The following is a 10,459-nucleotide window of genomic DNA, read 5'->3' as shown; positions in this document are numbered from 1 at the left end:
GTGTTCCCTATCATCCGCTTCCTACTCCCCTTCTGCCTTCTGGGCCTTGTCACTGGACTCCTGTACCTCGTTACTCTCATGGTTTTACTGGGCTGAGAAAGGACTATATTTTAATCTGATACTGTATCTCTGTTTCTCTTTTGATCTTGAAATATGATTTATTTAACAATAGTAATAGCACGTGGTACTGACAGTTTGTTATTTAAATTCCTATTTGGAAAATAAAATGTTAGCAACTATAAAAAAAGAAGAAGAAAGTCCTCTTCAGATTACTCTGTTACCTCTCCTTTGATTATGAATTGTCCCTTTTGTTGAGTCTGGTGACTGTCTTTCATGGTGCCGCATTTCCTTATGTGCTCTGTAATTATTTGCAAGTTCATCTTCTGTGCGGGCTTTCTCCTTCATGAGCTCTGTTTTGGGGCAGCCTCACTGTAAGGCATTTCAGAGTGCCTCCTGCTGTGCCCTCCTGAGTGCCATAGCTCCAAACTGAATCCTTTGCATCAACTCAGCTCGTGCCTTCAGCAGAGTGATGGCACAGGACAACAGATTCAGCACAGGCCAAGTGTGGTCTCCAGAATGTGACTGCTCCTGCCTCATGGCATACAACTAATTTCTAGCCCAAACCCTGGGCAGACATGGTTATTACAGTTCCAGAGAAGAGCAGTGGTTCTTGTGTCCACTATACTTGAGGTACATGGTTTTGGGCCTGTCCCTAAGTGGACATCAAGAGCCTGGCCCTCCTGGCTCACATCTCTCTTGGCTCCCTATGGGATATGGATAGGACTTTTGCCCCAATTTATTATTATGGGCTTCCCGCCATTGTTCCCTCCAAAACCTCTCCCTTCCTGGTCTACAGATAATTTCCCTCTGGTTTTGAAAAGTGTGTGTTTTATATATTTTTTCTTTCATTTCTCCATTTTAAATTGACAGGTGTTAGGATTTGAGGCCACCAAGTAAATACCACCCATTTTCCCCCATTTGAGAAATAAGAAAACAGTAACAACCAAGAAAGAGTAAGGCATACAGAGGCCAAACTCCCACCTTTATTACTGAGGAAGCTGACCTTGGAGAATGTGATCTTTATCTGGAGATGAGTGGGTTTCTTAATGCAGGTGGTCCCCAACTTACGATGGGGTTCCATTCAGATGACTGCTGTGTCATAAGTCAGTTCTGATGTGAGTTGAATACCTCTTTTTTTTAGTTTTCATTATTATTGCCTTTTATTATCAGTATCTTTATAAATCCAATCTTTATTTGTCTTTGGGGGTTGGAAACATTACATCTGAGAATGAGAACATCAGTAAATTACACACTGCAACATTATGTAGTACATATTACCAATGGTAAGATGTCCAAAACAAAAAGCTAACGGTTATAAGTACAGTTGTTCATAACTCAAGTACATCGTAAGTCAAGGACTACCTGTACTGAACTTCAGAGTTAGACAGACTAGACTGGGCAGGCCTCCCTCTGCAGTGTGCTCTGTCAAATAACTAGCTTGGAGGACCTTCCTGTGGACAGCTGGCTTCCAGAAGAAACAGAAAAGAAGAGGCCAGGCTGCCATATCTGTTTTTCCTTTCATGCTTAGTAGTCAGATTCCAGTGGGGAACCATGAGTGAGGAAGCAGAGATGGGCCAGGAGTATTAGGCTAATGGAGCCTTCACTACATGAAGGAAACCATCAGGAGTGGAGAAAGTGCTCCTCTCATAACTGAAAGTGGGGAGTGTTTAGCATATGTACAATCTGCTGTCTTGTCCTAGAAGTCTATCAGTAAAGTCCATGTCCAAGTTCACCACTTCCTTGAGCATTAGGACTTGGCTGCTGGTCATCCTGGAGGGGCTGAGCCCCTCAGCCCCATCTGGCTTCCAAACTAACTCTTTCTCACTTTCTTTTCTTTCTTCAAACTGCCCCTCTCCCTCTTCCTCAAGGAGTAACCTCAGAAAGAAACTGCCCTCAGCATGCCTTTCCCTGGACTTGTCTTTCCTAACCATCAAAGTAGTAAACAGGTGTAGGCCCAGAGAAAAGAGAGAAGGAGGCTGCTTATACCTGCCTCTTGCCTGGCAAAATATGTTGTCCACTTGGTCCCTTCTAGCTCACCACGGCACTTCATTGAATTTTGGAGCAAAAGCTCAAAGTAATCAAGAATGAGCTTGCATGTGTTGATCTTTGCTGGGGACAAAGGCAAACTGGTGAAAAGACACTCACACCCAAATGTCTCCTAGTGAAAAGGACAGCTTTTTTTATTAATTATCCAGCGTTAATAGTTTCCCCGACCCTACCCCTGCTTCATGCTTCTATGAGCAAAGAAATAATGTAATAAATTTTGTTGAATCTACTTATATTTGTCCACACCTCCCATGATTCTTCATGTTTGTTTATTATCATTCCTAACAGGCTTAACTATCCATTGCTTAACTTTTCTTCATTAGCTAAGACTGTGAATTGGGGAGCTTAGTAAAGGGGATTTAAAATTAAAATATATTTACTAACCTAGTACATTCCATTACCTTCTTTTACAAGATCATTCCCAGCGACCCTTTCTGGGTGCCAACCACTGAGGAAGAGTATTTGCACTTTGGTGAGAAGGCTGACTCCGAGAACCAGGCCCGGAAGTACATGAACGCAGTACGAAAGCGGAAAGGCCTTTACGTGGAAGAAAAGATTGTGGAGCACGCGGAAAAGCAGAGAACACTCAGCAAAAATAAGTAACTACTACTGCTGGTGGATTGTTTCCTGTATAACAGTTAAAAAGTCTCATCAAGGGTTTGAAATCAGGAAAATGTCTTCATGCTCCTTATCCCTGTGCATTCACTTTCAATAAAGTTGAGCCATATAAATCTCTTAAAGAGGATGGTAGAGAACAAATTTTCAAAGTGCCTTTTTCACTGATTCTGGTACAAGGCAAGAAGTTACCGTAACTACTGCACTGGTAATAGATTATGACCCTTGTGTGTGCTGTGGAAGGGGCTGGTGGCCTGTTCAGTGCAGTGGGCAAGGGCTTCTCAGGGAGCAGCCTCCCCTGGGCTCAAACTTCCTCAGCCTATTTCACAGTGTCACGCTTCCAGTTACATCCTCTGTGTAAACATCAAGCGTGAATCTCTGGAATGGAAACATATTTCATATTTAATCTTTGAGTCATAGCATTTAACATCGTTTGTAGAGGCCACATAAGAGAGCAGCTATTTTTAAGTTAAACAAGTTGCTGTTTCAGCTGATCCACATTACAGTGTTGTCTAGCAAAATAGTGTAAAGTTCGATAGTTAGCTTTTAAACCTTGTTTTTACACTCCCTCATAAATTACTGTCAGCATCACCCTTATTTAAATGAGTGTTAGTGAATGCCTTTTCCTTTAAAAAAAAAAAAAAAAAAGTAGGTAAATTTCTATAATTTGCTGTTTCTTCTTAGCCTTACTGAAGGGATATTAGCCAGTGTACATGAGGCTGTTGCCTTTATCATAAATATTTTTCCTAAATCTCTCATTGCCTCTATTTAAGGTGATCTCCATTTTAAAGAACAAATGCAATTCAGGCATAAATGGATTTTATAATTTTGGATGTTGCACTAGTATTTTTTATAGCCACTTAAAAGAATTCCTTTTCATAATCCATAAAATTATCAGATAGGACTTTGATTTTGAAATACTTTTAATGGGTTTCCTCAGTAAACTAGGTCATTCTTAATACTAGTTGTAGACATTTTGTCTTTAATCTTTGGGGCCCTGGCATATCTGGTCAAGGCTAATTGACCAAGACTTTGGGGAAAATATGGCTAGATAATTCACTGTCTGTTTAACAGATAATAATATCTGAGTTAATTTAGGAGAGTTAGGCCATGAATTAGTTTATTTGAAAACAACTTTGATAACATGGGAAAAGCTAGCACATCAGTTTATACCACTTGTAAATAACATCATTCAAACGGCCAGATATGCCATAAACATTATTCTTAAACTCTGTATTTAAAGCCTGTATTTAATAGAGAGAAGAGCCATAACCCAGAAAGAGTCGGAGCTCTTGCCGCGTTCTGTTGGCCCTGCCAGCTGCGCCAGTGTGGGGGAAGTGACACGTCAAGTTGATAGATTGCCTCTCTTCCTTCTCCGTGTTTGGGGGAGATAAAAGTGAGCAGTAAAGTGACCACAGGAATGTAGCTAATCTGCCATCCGAGTAATCTACCCTCCTGTGTTATTCGAGAGGGGACCCCAGTCATTTAAGGCCCACCCATCTTTGACAGCATAGTAAGACTGTGTCTTTACCATGCCCCAACCTGGCGTCAGTTTGTTGAATTTACTAGCAGGAACCCAGGAACTGTCAGTCCCTCTTCTTACGCAGGAGTGATTTCTTGTAGTCCTTTGTAGACAGACCTCAGGGCAGTGGGGAAGGCGGGTTGAGGAAGCTTTAAACCCAGGACCCTCACTCCTGGAAGATTTTTCATACTGAGGTTCAGAAGCAGTTGTCCTCCTACTCCAGGCACCGGCATAGGCAGCGCCAGCATAATGCCTTTTCCCAGCCAGTCCCGGAGGACAGGCCTGGGGCGGTGTGCCCTGGGTATGTGCCTTGCTGAGAGTGGGCAGGAGAGCTGTGCTTCTTGGCATGAAGGGCCTGAGGGCCCAGGAAGGAGCCGGGAGCCAGCCCTACTCACTCACTGACTCAGCACAGCCCACAAAATCTTCTAACATACCTTTCTTTTTTTTCCCCCAAGCAACAAAAGACTTCATTTAAAGGGTCCCTAACTACCTTAATGCAGGAGGTCGATTTGGTCTCCCCTGAAGCACTGGAACACAGTGAGGTTCCTGACATTGCCATGGGAGACCTCTGACAGGAGCAGAGAGCTGCCTTTCAACAGCAGCTGGAGATGGGCCAGAGAGAGCTAAGTCCCCAGCAACACGGCCCGGATGGGCCAGGGGTGGAGAGGGTGTTACTGCATATACAGAGCATGTGGCACAGAGAGCATCTTCTAGTGTCTTAGGAGTGAGGAGTGGGAGGCTTTTTAACCATGTGGTAAAAGGTCCCAAACCAAAAAACCAAACCTACTGGCCATCAAGTCAGTTCCGACTCTTAGTGACCCCACAGGACAGAGTAGAACTGCCCCGTAGGGTTTCTGAGGCTGTAAATCTTTACAGGAGCAGACTACCACGTCTTTCTCCCTCAGAGTGGCTGGTGAGTTCGAACTGCCGACATTTCAGTTAACAGCCCAGTGCTTAACCACTGCGCCACCAGGGCTCCTCGTGAAAGGTCACAAGGAGAGCTATATTCAGAGTCTTTAGGGAGTCAAGGTAGTTCCTGCTAGAGAAGAAGGGTGAAGGAGTGAAGGGGCAGAACAAAAATAAGGGTCCCTACTTAGCCATCCCTGGCCCAGGGGTGGGAGCTCAGAGACTTCTTGACTAATGGGGATGAGGTTTCTTCTCAGCCCACCTGCCTCCTGCCTCCTGTACATAGACCAGGAGGCAGTCATTCCAACAGAGCAAGGGCATACTGCGTGGTTTAAAATCAGGAAAGGTGTGCGTCAGGGTTGTATCCTTTCACCATACTTACTCAGTCTGTATGTTGAGCAAAATAATCCGAGAAACTGAACTGTATGAAGAAGAATACAATTGGAGGAAGACTCATTAACAACCTGCAATTTACAGATGACACAACCTTGCTTGCTCAAAGCAAAGAGGACTTTACTGATAAAGATCCAAGACTACAGTTTTCAGTGTGGGTTACACCTCAACATAAAGAAAACAAAAATCCTCACAACTGAACTAATAAGCAACATCATGATAAATGGAGAAAATACTGAAGTTGTGAAGGATTTCATTTTACTTGGATCCTCGGTCAACACCCATGGAAGCAGTAGTCAAGAAATCAAATGACATATTGCATTGGGCAAATCTGCTGCAAAAAAACCTCTTTAAAGTGTTAAAAAGCAAAGATGTCACTTTGAGGACTAAGGTATGCCTGACCCAAGCTATGGTATTTTCAGTCGCCTCATATGCGTGTGAAAGCTGGACAGTGAATAAGGAAGACCAGAGAAGAATTGATGCATTTGAATTACGGTGTTGGCAAAGAATATTGAATATACCATGGACTACCAGAAGAACGAACAAATCTGTCTTGGAAGAAGTATAGCCAGAATGCTCTTTAGAAGCGAGAATGATGAGACTTTGTTTCATGTACTTTGGACATGTTATCAGGAGGGACCAGTCCCTGGAGAATGACATCATGCTTGGTAAAGTAAAGGGCCAGGGAAAAAGAGGAAGACCCTCTTTGAGATGGATTGACACAGTGGGCTCAAACATAGCAACGACTGTGAGGATGGCGCAGGAGCGGGCAGTGTTTCATTCTGTTGTACGTAGGGTCACTATGAGTTGGAACTGATTCAGCAGCACCTAACAACAACCACATGGTTACTTTCTAGTTTCTCCACTTCTCATTGTATTTCCTTGAGGTCAGATTGTACATGTAGTTAATGCCCCTTCTCACATTAGGAGCTATCCCCAAGGCACAGCAAGTGACATTGACCCTCCCCTAAGACCCTACCCTTTGGTGACCCTCATGCAGTTGACCTTGGACAGTGACCAGTGCTAATAAGGCAAAGCAGGTAAGAGTGTCTACCCCAAATCCTTAACAGACACATGCCACAGCGTTTTCAACTGCCCTTCCTTCATCCTTTGGACCCCACAACCGTTCCTGCTTATAGCTGGAAGAGTTACTGAAAAGTGCCCGGTAGCACGGTATGGCCTTGGCCCAGCCAAGGTGTAAACTTCTTTTCTCTCTGTGTAGCACCTCTCCCTGCCCCAGCATTCCCAGTTCCCGAACCCCCTCCTGTTGGCTCCCCTCTACTTTGGAAGCAGCACTCGTGGCCACTCTAGATCTTGCCACAGACCTGGACCACCCCACTTTAGATGTTTCAACTCTATTGTGCCCCTCCCCACCACAACTTCTACTTCCCAACTCAGGCGGACTCTGACTTTGCCACAACCCGCTTATCAGGATCTCTAGTCCTGCCACATCACTTTCTTTGCTCCCCAGCCTGGACTGCAACACCACCTGCTCCAAAGACTTTCACCAACACATTGATTTTCTTTACCCTTTTCCATCCAGTCATCCACTGAGCACGGTTGGTACTGTACAGACCTGCTTGTGTCAAGGCTCCAGTTGCCATCATTGCCAGAATGAATCTCTCTCTGACCGCTCTAATACCTCTGCCGCTGTGGCCTATAGTTGCACTATTCAAAGAGCAAGAGGGGCAAGAGAGAGCACTGGAGAAAGTAGTTCATGGTGAGGCAGAACTGCTGGTGCTGTGGTCACTTGGGAAGGGGCTTCCAGGGAAGTCCCCCTGTTGAGCAACACAGGCAGCCAGAGGCCCAGAAGGGCTGGGCCAGCCGGAGAAACTGGATGAGCAACAGCGGCTCCTGCTCTGGCTAGTAAGGGCACAGCAGCATCCACAAGGGATAGGGAAGGACCAGAGCCTTCTAGAAAAGTGACAGTGGACTTTAAGGCTAAGGGGAAATATTAGCACAGTGGCTGAGCTGACCCTACCCTGCCCTGTCCTGATTAGAGACTTGGAGGTGGCACACAGAAACTGGCTTTCAAGGCCTGGTCTAGAGTGACCCTGCACTGCATTCCCACACCCCCAAGCTGAGCAGCTCCCCTTGAGAACTCCTGCTCTAGAGAAGAGAAGCTGAGACTAGAAGGGGCAAAGAGCCAGGGAGCTGCCCTCAACCAGACTCTGAGGACGAACGCTAGATTGTACCAAGTCCCTTGACGAAGGACCTGAGAGATGGGTGGGGACCCTTTACTCAGTTGCGCCCCCCTCTGATATTTGCGTGTTGATCCCAAGCTTGGGTTATTTGTATTTATAGTAGCTCCTAGTCATTTTCTCCTGCGCAGTATCCAGAAGCACCCTGGAAACAGCACCAGCCTTTGTTTTGGGAAACTACCTCATCTCTACTCGGTCCATGAGGTTTCAGTGGGTTTGACTTCTTCCACACCTGCTGATGACCCAGGCCTGGACAATCAGTGTATCCAAGTCCACATGTGACCCAGGTGGTTCATGAATGTCAACCTCGGTGCTTTGGCTAAAGAGGCAATATTGGAAAAGAGGCAATATCTTTGTTTGGCATTGCTATGCTGGTAAAAGATAAGCCAGGGCTGTTGGCGGCCATCTTTGTCTCATGGTTACACCCAACCAGAGAATTAAGCTAGTTCAGGAAAGCAGAGCTGAGACACAGGAGCGACTGGTTTCTGGTAACGTTGTCTTGAACAGCTGAATTCTATACCTTAAGCCATAGCTACCCTGGACTTTTCAGTTACTTGAGACAGTAAGTTCCCCCTTTTTTAGTTGAAATCAGTTGGATTAGTTTCAGTCACAAGCAATGAAGAGTCCTGAAAAATACTCCACCTTTGATCAAGCCACCCTCCTGCTCAGAAGTATATGGTGGCTCTCTATTGTCCCTGTGCCCCTGTCCTGTCTCCTGTCCATCTTTCAGAGCTTCTCTCTAGTGCCATCTCCATTAGGATGTCACTTTCCTCACTGCCAGCAGAACCTGAGCTTACTTTTTTCTGAGGCCCAAGACATTGTACTTCTTGTATGGTACCCAGTATGTTCTAGCAAGTGTGGTAGTGATTTGTGTACAGATCCTACCCCATTACTTATTTGAAAGCTCCTAAAGGTAAAGACTTTTGATACCATCCTGTGCCTTGCACATAGTAGATGCTCTGTAAAACCTGGTGGAAGTACACTGATTCCGTGGGTGGTGAAAACAGTTAATGCGCTTAGCTGCTACCGGAAAGGTTGGAGGTTCAGGGCCACCCAGAGCCTCCTCAGAAGAAAGGCCTGATGATCTACTTCTGCAAAACTGACAAACACAGGATCGCCATGAGAAAATCGACTCCATTGCACCTGGTTTTATGCATTTAGTCAGAGGGAGAACTACACAGAGACACAGATTTCCTGACTCTCACTCCAGCGCTTCTGGTACGCCACACTGCCTCTTTCAGGAGGGAGAAGACATTTTAGTAGAAAGGACCTAGTACAGGGCAGTCGTTCTCAGAGTGTGGTCCTTGGCTTAGCAAGGTCAGCATCACTGGGGAGCCTGTGGGAAATGCAAACTCTCAGGCCCCACCTCAGACCCGAGTCAGAAACTCTGGGGCTAAGGCCCAGCATGTTTTAACGAGCCCTTCAGGTGATTCTGACACACACAAGTTTGGGAACCACTATGATAAAAATTTTAATTGACGTTTTATTAAAAATTGCAGTTTTTTACTTTTTGACATTTTTATTAACTACAGTGAAACGTGAGAGCCGGAACTCGACAAGACTGCCTTGTTTTCCTGGTCTTGTAAGTTTTCCGCCTTTGACAGGGTGGTCTTACCACTTTTCTATCACTGTTAGTGGAAATTATTTGCATTTTCCTTCTCTGACAGGTTTCTGCCTTACACGTGTTCTGGCTTTTTCAGGTTTTACTGTACTACATTATTTACAAGTGAAAATACATACTATTTGTCTTCAGTCTGATTTTAAGTACAGTTTCAAGAGGCATTTGTTATGGATTGAATTATGGCCCCCCAAAATATGTGTTATAAATCCTAAACCCCTGTATCTGTGGATGTGATCCCATTTGGGAATAGAACCTTCTTTGTTATGTAAATAAGACCATATCTGTGTAGGGTGTGTCTTAAGCCAATCACCTTTGAGATACAAAAACAGCAGGTTAGGCACAGTGAAGGAAGCACAAACCGAGGGGGAGATACATGCCATGTGAAGATCACCAAGAACCAAAAACTGTAAAGAGACAAGGACCTTTCCCTGGAGCCGGCAGAGAGGAAAAAGCTGGCACCCTGAATTCGGACTTCTGGCCTCCTAACTGTGAAAAAACAAATATCTGTTTGTTAAAGCCACCCACTTGTGGTATTTCTGTTACAGCAGTACTAAGAAACGAAGACAGCATTATTTGGATGACTTATTTTCTTCCACTGTACAATACGTACATTTAGAAGTTCTTAAGTCTTTCCAAAAGTGTACACGTTTATTTTAGGATTGGGATTCTCAAACTAAAGGTCAAAGGAGAGTACTAACCAAAAAGTGTATTTAATTTGAAAAAGTGCATCCACATAGTGTTCATGGGCAGAATGTTGGTGCACAGAGGAAGGAGTTAACTGACCTCCTGAGCCAGTGGGGGCAGACAGAGGGAGGAACTACATGTCTTCACCAGCTCAAAGATCTGGGCCACTTATAAATGTCCTTTAAGGAGAAAGGACTGGATCAAACTGGAAAGGGTTGTTTGAACATCAGATTTAGATGTTTCCTTTTTTAATTCAAAAAAAAAAGAGCAGTGACCTATGAGACCTCTAGTTTATGAGTGCTTACCCCTCCTTTTATCTTTCTTTTTTTAAAGAAAGTGTGTTACAGTTAATAAAACCAGTGTTGGGAGAATTTTTCTGTTATGTGTATCACATGAGATCATTGAAAATAT

General features: G+C 44.4%; 1 protein-coding gene across 2 annotated transcripts in view; it reads left to right on the top strand.

Annotated features, from left to right (window-relative positions):
• The window catches only part of EFL1 (elongation factor like GTPase 1), a 159,799-nt gene extending 156,950 nt beyond the window's left edge, over positions 1-2,849 (top strand). Inside the window, exon 20 of one of the 2 annotated variants that reach the window (XM_004387508.3) lies at positions 2,521-2,849. In XM_004387508.3, coding sequence (XP_004387565.1) covers positions 2,521-2,709 — 189 coding nt within the window. In that variant the 3' untranslated portion in view covers positions 2,710-2,849. The remainder of the gene's footprint in view (positions 1-2,520) is intronic. The other variant, XM_023741694.1, reaches the window with a different exon arrangement.
• Positions 2,850-10,459: the final 7,610 nt, after the last annotated feature.

Source organism: Trichechus manatus, unplaced genomic scaffold (genome assembly GCF_000243295.1).
Source record: "Trichechus manatus latirostris isolate Lorelei unplaced genomic scaffold, TriManLat1.0 scaffold00186, whole genome shotgun sequence".
In the NCBI taxonomy this organism is placed as follows: domain Eukaryota; kingdom Metazoa; phylum Chordata; class Mammalia; order Sirenia; family Trichechidae; genus Trichechus; species Trichechus manatus.
The sequence above is the reverse complement of the archived record's forward strand: the minus strand, read 5'-3'. Positions and strand labels throughout refer to the sequence as shown.